General features: G+C 43.3%; 1 protein-coding gene across 3 annotated transcripts in view; it reads left to right on the top strand.

The window, feature by feature from the left end:
* LOC137383658 (putative sodium-coupled neutral amino acid transporter 10) overlaps positions 1-12,793 on the top strand; it is a 67,218-nt gene that overhangs the window by 17,619 nt on the left and 36,806 nt on the right. Inside the window, exons 3-8 of one of the 3 annotated variants that reach the window (XM_068056812.1) lie at positions 214-259; positions 1,505-1,598; positions 5,383-5,523; positions 7,144-7,268; positions 8,518-8,620; positions 10,495-10,677. In XM_068056812.1, coding sequence (XP_067912913.1) covers positions 214-259; positions 1,505-1,598; positions 5,383-5,523; positions 7,144-7,268; positions 8,518-8,620; positions 10,495-10,677 — 692 coding nt within the window. Of the gene's footprint in view, positions 1-213; positions 309-1,504; positions 1,599-5,382; positions 5,524-7,143; positions 7,269-8,517; positions 8,621-10,494; positions 10,678-12,793 lie in introns of all 3 variants that reach the window. The other 2 variants (XM_068056813.1, XM_068056815.1) reach the window with 2 other exon arrangements.

Here is a 12,793-nt window from a genome sequence, read left to right as displayed (position 1 = left end):
CACAACAAGTATTAGCTTTGTCCTATTACTTGAACTATTTGGAATTTGTTCATTATTTAAACCATTTGCCTCTTTGATTTTCAAAATGTCGCACACACTTAGAAATCTGCTGGACTTCATCTCTTTTCACTCCTTTAACTCTCTTCTCTTGAAGACATGCCAGATCTGGGTATTTTGGATTATCATTGACCAAATTTAAAATTTCTATTTTAGCTCAAATATCGTATGGAATACCTGGAAAATTAGTGGTTGAAATATGGTAAGTGGCCATCAGTAAACTTGACGCCGGAAGCTTTCTTGTTCTAAAGGTGAGAGTTCCCATTTTGTTTCCTATCTTAGTCTCCCTGCGTTATTTATAATTGGGAGGTAAGGTGACTAAGTTGCTGTCAGGCTGTCCCAGTACGTTGAAAGCAACTGCTAAGCGATGCACACAGATTGGCCAAGATGACTTTTCCTTTAGCCCGCACTTTCTCTCCCTCAGTTATTCACAGGTGTCCTCTGCTCATTACCTTTTGGAGAGCACTGAAGTTGATAGTAAGTCGGCTGCCCATTGAAGCCAATGGAAATCAAAGTCCGGAGAGATGTGCAGGGGGCTGCGAACTCACTATCACCTGCTTAATACTGTTGCACAAAGTCAAGATCTAACCCCTGTCCCCCATACTTGTCTTAAAGATCATCTGTTAATCCCCAACTAAATTGATAATGTTCACTTCAATTTCTATTGGGAAACTGGCTTTGGGACTGCGAACAGTTTCATTCCCAACTATCTGTGAAAGGTTCATAGTTTGTCTAACATGGAAGCATTTCCATTATGTCAAAATGCTCTGGTGTTTTAATAGAAGTAAGACCATGTTGTCAAAGTGTTCAGGTAAATGGAGAGGAGGAGGAAGAAGACGATGAAAAACTTGCATTGGACATTCCACAGTGTCCCACACCCAATGAAGTACTTTTGAAGTGTAATCATTCATAAAATGTAGGCAACCAATTTGTACACATCAAGATGTCAAATACAACAATATGATATGTGACCAGATTTTCTAGTTTACTGATGTTGGTTTAGGGATAAATATTATCTAGGACAATGGGAGAACTCCCCTACTCTTCTTCAAAATAGTTCCATTGGATATTTTATGTACACCTGAGAGGTCAGAAAGGGTCTCTGGTTCACGTTTCATCTGAAAGATGGCACCTTTGACAGTGCAGCACTCCCTTAGTACTGCATTGGACTGTCAGCCTAGATTATGTGACTTGAAGCCACAACCTTCTGACTCAGATACAAGAGAACTACCACTGAACCACGGCTGAGGAAGAAGCACCACCACAAATAAAAGATCACAGACATTAATCAGTCATTGGCACATTGATATTCTATAAAGTAAGAGATTGAGAAGAGTTTTCACATCGTCATTAAATATTTTTTACTTGATCATCGGCACAGAATGAGAAATTTGCTTCAGTTGCAATTGAATTTTAAAAACAGTGCGTGCTCCTTTTCTGCTTACAGTATGATTGGGTTATTGATGGGAACCTGCATTGCTTTCTTTGTTGTACTTGAAGACCTGGGAGCCAACCTTTTTCTGGTGTTAACTGGATACCCGGTAAGTTCATTACACGATTCATAAAACAGGCAAAGTATGCACTTGGCTTAAAGTTTGATTTTCTCTTTTCCCTGTTTTGTTTCCCTGCAATTCTCTCCCCGCCCCTCCCTCTTGAACAAATTGCTACCTTCAGCACAGTATGACTGTTCAGGCACCAGTGACTCCTCTGGTACCCTGTCAATTATTCATGTGTGATTCTTGAAAGGAAATGCTGGCAGGCTGTCTCTCTCTCTCTCTCTCTCTCTCTCTCTCTCTCACACACACACACACACACACACACACACACACACACACACACACACGCATACACCACACATACACACACAACACAAAACACACATACACACACACAAAACACACATACACACACACACACACACTCACACACACAACACACATACACACAACACACATACACACAACACACCACACACACACACAAAACACACATACACAACACACATACACACACACTCACACACACATCACATACACACACACAAAACACACATACACACACACAAAACACACACACACACTCACACAACACACATACACACGCACACAACACAAAACACACATACACACACACAAAACACACATACACACACACCACACATACACACACCACACATACACACACAAAAACACACATACACACACATACACACAAACACACACACACCACACACACATACACACATACAAACACACACAAACACACACACACACTCACACATACACACACCTCACACACACACCTCACACACACACAAAACACACATACGCACAAAACACACATACATACACACACACACACCTCACACACACACACACATACACACACAAAACACACACACACATTCACACACACAAAACACACCTACACACGCGCACACACACACCTCACACATACACACAAAACACACATACATCTCACACACACAAACACACACACACACACACACGACAGTATTAGGAAATCTGGCTGATTCTTTTTGCCAGGATCCACCCCACATCTGTCGTACAGTTATTACATTCTCTTGTACTTTCTAATTAGAAGAGAAAGAATTGTATTTATATAGAAACTTTCATAACCTCATGATATCCCAAAGTGCTTTACAGCCAGTGAAGTACTTTTGAAGTGCAGTCACTGTTGTAATATAGAAAACACGGCAGCCAATTTGCACACAGCAAGCTCCCACAATCAGTAATGAGTTAAATGACCAGATAAACTGTTTTACTGGTGTTAGTTGAGCAATAAATATGGGACAGGATTCCCCTGCTCTTCAAACAGTGCCAGGGGATCTGTCATGTCCACCTGAGTGGGAAGACAGGGCCTCAGTTTAATGTCTCGCTGGAAAGACAGCACCTCTGACAGTGCAGCATTCCCTCAGTACTGCACTGGAGTGCCAGCTTAGGTTTTTGTGATCAATAATCGATCTAATAATTGAAGCAGGCAGCCAATATCTGTAGAGGCAGTGCAGATGCACCTGCCCCAAGGACTTGGTGTAAGATGGAGGAATGCGCTCTCTGATGGGGGGAGCCAAAAATTGAAATTTTAAAAACTCTTCCTCCCAGGAGATAATCGAGCTACTCTGAGAATAACCTTTCCTGTCTTGGCTCTTGGGGTCTTCCGAAGGCCCGGCACAGAACCTCATGCCTGCAGTTGGCAGGTGTGGCTTCCATTGGGCCTAATGAGGTCAAATTAGCCATGATTTCTGGGATCGCTTGGAAACACGCCCGAAGCTGCTGGGGATGCAAGGCGGGCAGTGAAGTTGAATTTGGAATGCAGTTTACTCGGGAATCAGCAATCTGCCACAAATTCCCTCTCCTTCATAAGCAACAGACCCACGTTGTGCTCCTCCACCCTTTTTGGTCCTTTAATGTTTAAAACCCTTCCTACTCATTCCCATTTCACGATTTAGTTACAGCCTTTTATTGTATGATGCTGATTCAGACCCTGCGCACACTGGTGCTACCAGCCTGTAGTCTGTAATTGCAGCAGCATATATTAGCAAGGATGAGTGAACAGCAGCAGGAGCACTTGTCTCATCGAAACTGCCGAGCTCAATGAACCCGAGCAGTAGTCAACTCCATAAAAGTACTAATCCCTCCTACAGTTTGACAGCAATCTGGAGCCTGCCTCAGTCATAGTAAATCTCCACCACAGTGTCTGGAAAATAAACAAACAAAAAACTGAGCTCAGTGTTTACTTGGCCTAATCCCGCCAGTTATAGTAGGAGGGATGGCAGGACCCAGAATCTCATATTAATTCTGTGTGGTTTTACATACAAAGACATAGAACTACATGGAAAGGATAGAAACAGGCCATTCAGCTCAACTGATCTTTGCCACACGAGTCTCCTCCCATTCTAGTTACTACACCGCAACCTGTCAGCACATTCTTCTGATCCTTTCTGAACGTTAATGTTTCAGGCCTTTCGTCAGAACTGAAACATTGACCTGAAACGTGAGCTCCATTTCTCTCACCACAGAGGCTGCCTGACCTACTGAATGTTTTCCAGCAACTTTCTGTTTTTTATTTCCGATTTCCAGCATCTGCAATATTCTGCTTTTTTTTATTTTGCAAGTATATGGAGCCTGGGCAAGGATATGATCAAATTATGTCTGTAATGTCTCACTTGTATTCACTAGCCAGCGACAGCTGTTAGAAGTGTATATGTGTGGACACTCGGGGAAGTTAGGATTGGGCTTGACTGTGATGCCTCCCATGGTTAAGCAGCCTGCAGTACCTGCTCGCAATGGCCTCTTAGCTGCGATATTGGTGGCCAAATGGCATCCACAGAGTGAACCATTTTTCAGCAGAGGAAACGAGAGGAGGAAATCTAAGGACAGAAAGAAAGGGGCAGTAGGTGCTGCTGTGCAGAAAGCTAGGGTAAGTGTGCCTCTTGAGGCACCTCAGGCCACTTTGGCTCACGTTGCCAGTTCAATGTAAGATTGGTGAAGGACAGGTAGCAAATCAGCTGCCCAAACTCTGAACTTGGAGAGCAATGTCGGAGGAGAAGGAACAGTTTTTAAAAATTAATTTCTTCGGATGTGGGCATCGCTGGCTCGGCCAGCGTTTATTGCCCATCCCTAATTGCCCTTGAGAAGGTGGTGGTGAGCTGCCTTCTTGAACTGCTGCAGTCCATTTGGGGTTGGTGCACCCACTGTGCTGTTAAGAAGGGAGCTCCAGGATTTTGACCCAGTGACAGTGAAGGAATGGTGATATAGTTCCAAGTCAGGATGGTGTGTGGCTTGGAGGGGAACTTGCAGGTGGTGGTGTTCCCATGCATCTGTTGCCCTTTTCCTTCTAGGTGGTAGAGGCCACAGATTTAGAAGGTGCTGTCGAAGGAGCCTTGGCAAGTTGTTGCAGTGCATCTTGTAGATGGTACACACTGCTGCCACTGTGCACCAGTGGTGGAGGGAGTGAAGACTCATAAGTGATGGATGGGGTGCCAATCAAGTGGGCTGGTTTGTCCTGGATGGTGTCGAGCGTCTTGAGTGTTGTTGGAGCTGCACCATCTGGGCAAGTGAAGAGTAGTCCATCACATTTCTGACTTGTGTCTTGAAGATGGTGGACAGGCTTTAAGGAGTCAGGAGGTGAGCTACTCGCTCCAGAATTGCTAACCTCTGACCTGCTCTTGTAGCTGGTCCAGTTCAGTTTCTGGTCAATGGTGACCCCCAGGATGAATTAAAACTAGCCAAGGAATTAAATAGAAAAGTGACATCCTGTAGTCATTTGTGTTTTTTCACAAGTCCTTGTGTATTTTCCTGGCAGAGTACTCTCGGGCAACGTGCTCTATTGCTGCTTACTATCACCTCTGTAGTGGTTCTTCCCCTTTGCCTGGAGAAAGAGGTGTCGGATTCAGCCTGGCAGTCGTTGATCTCTGTCATCTTCTACATGTTGTTAATGATTGTGGTGAGTACTAGGAGCACAATGTGAAACAGACTGGAATACTGGGATTATTAATCAGAGGGGTGAATGGATCACCTCAGTGTACATATCATTGACCATTATTTAGAGGTTATGTGATAAAAAATACAATGTTTCTACTGGACTTCATTGTATCCAGGTGAATGGGTAAAGAGACTTATTCTTTGTTCTCACTTGAAGACTTAGCTGGGGTACAGTTCCACAGCATCTGGCCACCCTGCACTATCTTGTCCAGGTACCCATTCATTTATGTGTAAGTTTATCTGCTAAGGAGAATCCACAGTGGGGAGGCTCCACCGTGAGGTGCCTACATGGTTAATGTTGGCAGTATGCTCTTGTTTGTAGAACATCAAACCTTCTGTCTTCACTTGATGTTCACATACAAATGCACTTTCCAGCAGGGGTCATTGGGCAATAATCTGAAGCTGGGACCATGGACTTTATTTCCCTTCTCCAACTCCCAGGTGTCTTACCACCAGTCCAACTGAAATCAAATCAAGGATAGAAGCTGGTGTGGATCAGTTTCACATTCGGTAACTTAGCTAACAGGGAACTGTGTTTCTTCCATCTTAGAGCATGACACATATTAGAACAGACAGAGGGAGAGGCAGTCAATATCAATTAGGCAACTTCAATCAGATTTTCAGTAGGGAGGAGTTTGGAGCATGTAGTTAAATGTAACAATCCTATCCAATGTCAGAAATTAAGTTGCCACCTCAGTGCAGAAGGGACAAAGTAAAGTTCTCCAGCTAGATTTTGGAGTTTATAGGAAGAGTCTTCATTGCATTGACCCATGTTGTACTCACTGGTCAAAGCTGAAAAAACACAGGCAATTTCCAGGTCCTTAATGAACCCAGCCAGACACATCCAGCATGAAAGAAGAAGTAGGGAAAAAGATTAAATCTGTCAGCCATTTCTGTGAAGTAATTTTGTGAATAAACAAAACATGTTATCACCTATTAACGTATACTATTTTGCTGAATCATAATTTTAAAAAATCAAAAAGATGATTAATTTTGAAATCTAAAGAGATTAAAATTTTCCATTTTCTCTTTTTACTTTATCTTTAATATTAAATATTAACACATTGGTTTGATCTGAGTCACAGAACTTTTCTCAATTAAATGGAATCAAATTCAATGTCCGTCTTGAGCTTAATGTCAGAACCTCTGTAAATGTCAGGATCCCTCTTTTAATAAAAAGGATATTCTTCCTCCAGTTCTGCACTTGTTATTTCTTGTCTTTGGTCTCCCCGCCATGCATCATACTCCAGTGAGAGTCTGTTCTTTAGATGACAAAAGGAGACATTGGAGAGGGGAGGAAATAAATGGTATAAATGCTCTGATGTGTGTGATGCCTGAAAATTGTTAACTGAACTTGAGATGGCGCCTGATGGAAGTCAGCACATAGTAGCAATTACACTCCAAGGTCAAACTTTTATATTGTTTTTGTTTTTCTTCGACAATATGTTCTAGAGGGTTTGGAAATAGAAGCAGCTCGCTATCACGACACCAAGACGAGTGTTTATGCAGACCTAACATGCTTTGATTTAGTTTGTGTGGTAGAGATGAGGAATTCACACAGGGGTTTTCTCGTCTTCTTCAGCTGCTGGTATACTGCCTGAACTCAGTGCTGTCTGGTGAGCTGGTGCTGGATAACGTCAGCCTCTGGCAGTGGTCTGGAATTGCTACATGCCTGCCGATATTTGCCACCTCATTCTGCTGTCACCCGTAAGTGATGTAAAGATATGGCACTCACAAACTGCATTGCTTTAGTCATTGGGATTGCAGATACATGAAGGAGATGGATAAACTCAAAAAAGTGCCGCCCTTGTGATAATACTGCAAGGGTTAATTTTCCAATAGAAATGTTAGTGTTCATTTAAATAGAAGGAAAATCCTGGGCCTGTGGAGTGGGCGGGTGCCCAAATTCCATCCATGCACAAAGCACGTCCTGGTGTACAAAGCCCTGCTTCAGGAAAATTTAAGAAAAAGGTTCATCCAGAACATTGCTGCCTGTATCCTGAGTCACGCCAAGTCCTGTTCATCCTCACTCCTGTGCTCACTGACACATTGGCTTCTTGTCTGTTAATGACTTGATTTTAAAATTCTCACCCTTATTTTCAAATCCCTCTGTGGCCTTGTCCCTCCCTATCTCTGTAATCTCCTACAACCACCCACCCCCTCCCCCACCAACGTATCTGTGTTCCTCCAATTCTGGCCTCTTGAGTGTCTCTAATTTTAATCACTCCACCATTGGTAGCCGTGCCTTCAGCTGTCAAGGCCCTAGGCTTTGGAATTCCCTTCCAAATCCATCACCCATATCTACCTCTCTCTCCTCCTTATAAGATGCTCCCTAAAACCTCTTCTTGGTCAACCTTTTGATCACCTGTCTTAATATCTCCTTATGTGGCTTAGCAGTAAATTTTGTTTAATAGCACTCCTGTGAAGTGCCTTGGAATATTTTATTACATTGCTAAATAAATGCAAGCTGCTATTGTTGTTCATCTGAATGTAATGCAGTTGGACTGCTTTATAATTAAATGCTATTTGCAATGTAAAAACTTATATCAGGTGGCCTGCTGACTCAACGTATTAAAACTGTGCACAGGTAACCATAGAAACAAAGATGGCTGCTGGCTTGATTCACCACTGAGTGTTGAGTTACCTGATCTCAGCTGGGGCAGTACAAACGGTGTTGCAATTGGATTCCAGCATCTTTTCCCACTGACCTCCCCCGCCTCACCCACCTTCACCAATGCTATTTTTCAGTAATTGTGCGGCAAGGAAGGGGCAGGAAAACAACTGGCCCCAGAATTAATAAGGCTCCTGGCATCTATGAGGGCAGCTGGGGTCACTCATTATCCAGCTGACAGGATGAATTAGATGTGTGGGAAATATTTCTTGTTGGAGGCAGTCACTGACCTTCAAGTCGAAGCTGAATTTGCGTTATGGTTTCTCTTTAATGTTCTGTATCAAGACTAGTGCTTCCAATGTACTTCAACCTCAGAGGGCAATCAGTGGAGCGAATGAATATAGCCTGCAAACAAGCGACCATCACCACCTTCACCTTTTATACATTAGTAAGTTACTTAGGCTTTATTTATACTATAGCTTTACTGTAGGTGTCAGACACTGTGATTGTGGAGTCTCAATTCAGAGTATATGTCCTGCCTGAATACAGAATGAAGCAGAGCAGAACCCCCGCCTCCAAGAACTCCCACTCCACTATGTGCTGATATTAGGTCAGATTCTGACTCTCAATTTAAATTGCATTTACACTGTTAAAAGCAAGTACTAAACAGGAAAATTATTTCAAATTAACTCGTGGGCGTAAGTCAAAAGGGCTCAGAATCAAGCTAGTGAAAGGTAAATTTGGAACTCATTCCTGTATGTTTATGACCCTGGGGTTGTGGGGTGATGGGGATCATCATTTTGACTTCGGGCGGCAATGTAAATGGACGATATCGGATCAGCCGTCTGTTATACATCACTCCTCATTTTCATTTCGATTGAAGTCAATGGGCAGAGATGTATAACTGGCAGCTTTTGTTTTATTCATTCATGGGATGTGGGCGTCACTGGCCAGACCAGCATTTATTGCCCATCCCTAATTGCCCTTGAGAAGGTGGTGGTGAGCTGCCTTCCTGAACCGCTGCAATCCGTGTGGGGTAGGTACACCCCCACAGTGCTGTTAGGAAGGGAGTTCCAGGATTTTGACCCAGCGACAATGAAGGAACAGTGATATAGTTCCAAGTCAGGATGGTGTGTGACTTGGAGGGGAACTTGCAGGTTGTGGTGTTCCCACGCATTTGCTGCCCTTGTCCTTCTAGTTGGTAGAGGTCGCAGGTTTGGAAGGTGCTGTCTAAGGAGCCTTGGTGCGTTGCTGCAGTGCATCTTGTAGATGGTACACACTGCTCCCACTGTGTGTCGGTGGTGGAGGGAGTGAATGTTGTGGATGGGGTGCCAATCAAGCGGGCTGCTTTGTCCTGGATGGTGTCGAGCTTCTTGAGTGTTGTTGGAGCTGCACCGATCCAGGCAAGTGGAGAGTATTCCATCACACTCTTGACTTGTGCCTTGTAGATGGTGGACAGGCTTTGGGGAGTCAGGAGGTGAGTTACTCGCCGCAGGATTCCTAGCCTCTGACCTGCTCTTGTAGCCACGGTATTTATATGGCTACTCCAGTTCAGTTTCTGGTCAATGGTAGCCCCTCAGATGTCGATAGTGGGGGATTCAGCGATGATAATGCCATTGAATGTCAAGGGGAGATGGTTAGATTCTCTCTTGTTGGAGATGGTCATTGCCTGGCACTTGAGTGGTGCAAATGTTACTTGCCACTTATCAGCCCAAGCCTGGATATTGTCCAGGTCTTGCTGCATTTCTGCACAGACTGCTTCAGTATCTGAGGATATCGGCTGATTGGATATCGGCTGTTTTATGCTTTTGCCCAGAGTCAAAACTCCCCCCTCATCCATCTTATACTTTTTAAAGGCAATGCTAAAAATCTACTCTAAGTTTTTTAGATGCTGGAACAATCTGTTAGCACGGTGCTAAGAGGCATAGTAAGTTCAACAAGTTAAGGGGACTGAAGATGAACAAATCATCTCAGTCAGCAACAATGAAGGGAAGACGATATGTATTCAAGTCAGGATGGTGTTTGATTTGAAGGGGAACTTGAAGTGTTGGTGTTCCCTGCTGCCCTTTCCCTTCTTAGATAGCAGAGGTCACAGGTTAGGGAGGTGCTGTCTCACAACGCCACAGGGATAGTAACTAGCAACAAAGCCAATAATATTGATATTTTCCATACATTTGGATTTGAAATGTTTAGATTATAATACCGTGAATTATTCCTTAAACTTTATTCTCAGAGTATACACTTTAGAAAACATTCAAAAAACAAAACACACCGAGACCAGCTTTTCATAATGTGTTGTTTTCTTTTTTTAAAACATTTCAGATTGGATTATGCGGCTACTTGCCTCTTACTGAAGCTGTACCAGGAGACATCCTTGCTGCTTTACCCCCAAGTTTTGTAACACATGGTATACGTGCAATATTTTTAATCTCCCTCACATCGAGCTTCCCGCTGATTATTTTACCCTGTCGACAAGCCATTAATACGCTCCTTTTCGAACAACAGGTTAGTTTATTGATCAATCAGAAGAACAATGATTGCCATTAACAGCTGAACATCTAACTACAAGAAAGGAGAAGGCTGAAGGGTTCTTTAATCGAGATCTTTAAATTTATGACGGGGAGAAGATGTTTCCACTTGGGAGACCAAAACCAGGAGGCCTTAATATAAGATAATCATTAATAAATCCAATGAAGAATTCAGGAGAAATTTCATTATCCAGAGAATGGTTAGAATGTGGATCTTGTTACCACATTGAGTGGTTGAAGCGATTAGCATCGATGCATTTAAAGGGAAGATAGATAAGTACATGAGGGAGAAAATAATAGAAGGTTATGCTGATAGGGTGACATGATATAACTCGCAATAAGCAGAGAGGGTTGATGAGGGCAATGTGGTGTACATGGACTTTCAAAAGGCACTTGATACAATGCCACACAACAGACTTGTGAGTCAACTTGTAGCTCATGGAATAAAAGGGACGGTAGCAACATGGATACGAAATTGGCTGAGTGACAGGAAACAAAGAGTAGTGGTTATTGGATATTTTTGGGGCTGAAGGAAGGTTTGTAGTGGAGTTCCCCAGGGATAAGTGTCGGGACCCTTGCTTTTCCTGATATATATTAATGACCTAGACCTTGGTTGTACAGGGCACAATTTCAGAGTTTGCAGATGATATGAAACTTGGAAGCATTGTGAACTGTGAGGAGGATAGTGTAGAACTTCAAAAAGGACATAGACAAGTTGGTGGAATGGGCAGACAGGTGGCATATGAAGTTCAATGCCGAGAAATGTGAAGTGATTCATTTTGGTAGGAAGAACATGGAGAGACAATATAGAATAAAGGGTACAATTCTAAAGTGAGTGCAGGAGCAGAGGGACCTGGGTGTATATGTGTATACGCCATTGAAGGTGGCAGGACAGGTTGAGAGCACAGTTAATAAAGCAAACAGTATCCTGAGTTTTATTAATAGGGGCATAGAGTACAAGAGCAAAGGAGTTATGTTGAACTTGTATCAGACACTAGTTCAGCCTCAGCTGGAGTATTGCATTCAATTCTGAGTGCCACACTTTAAGAAAGATGTGACGGAATTGGAGGGAGTACAGAAAAGAGTCAGGAGAATGGTTCCAGGGATGAGGAATTTCAGTTATGAAGATAGATTGGAGAAGTTAGGACTGTTTTCCTTAGAGAAGAGAAAGCTGAGAGGTGATTTGATAGAGGTATTCAAAATCATGAGGGGCCTGGACAGAGTAGATAGAGAGAAACTGTTCCCACTCATGAAAGGATCAAGAATGACAGGGCACAAATTTAAAGTATTTGGTAAGAGAAGCAAAAGTGGCATGAGGAAAAACTTTTTCATGCAGCAAGTGGTTAAGGTCTGGAATGCGTTGCTTGAGAACGTGGTGGAAGCAGGTTCAATTGAAGCATTCAAAAGGGAATTAGACAGTTGGATGTGGCACAGTGGTTAGCACCACAGCCTCACAGCTCCAGGGACCCGGGTTCGATTCTGGGTACTGCCTGTGAGGAGTTTGCAAGTTCTCCCTGTGACCGCGTGGGTTTTCGCCGGGTGATCCGGTTTCCTCCCACAGCCAAAGACTTGTAGGTGATAGGTAAATTGGCCATTGTAAATTGCCCCTAGTGTAGGTAGGTGATAGGGAATATGGGATTCCTGTAGGGTTAGTATAAATGGGTGGTCGGCACAGACTTGGTGGGCCGAAGGGCCTGTTTCAGTGCTGTATCTCTAAATAAAAAAAAATAAAAAAGGAAGAATGTGCAGGGTTATGGGGAGAAGGCAGGGGAATGGAACAGAGGGAATTGCTCTTTCAGAGAGCCAGTGTGGACATAATGGACTGAATGGCCTCCTCCTGCATGGCTGTGATTCTGTGATAAGCACCATCACAGAACAGTTGGGCTGAATGGCCTGTCTATGTGCTGTAAGTTCAGTGTATTTATTGCATATGGTGTAGGATTGTATAAGTTGATGATGGATTATAAGAACACAACTTTCAACATCTCCGAGGGGGTGTGCAAACAAAGTAGAGGATTGGATATCCATTATACAACACAGCCAATTATTCCTCCCATTGGCTTCAGTTTTCTACCAATGCTTTCAACCCCAGT

Source organism: Heterodontus francisci, chromosome 24 (genome assembly GCF_036365525.1).
Source record: "Heterodontus francisci isolate sHetFra1 chromosome 24, sHetFra1.hap1, whole genome shotgun sequence".
NCBI classification, from domain to species: Eukaryota; Metazoa; Chordata; class Chondrichthyes; order Heterodontiformes; family Heterodontidae; genus Heterodontus; species Heterodontus francisci.
Note: the sequence above shows the minus strand (reverse complement) of the source record. Positions and strands in the feature narration are given on the sequence as shown.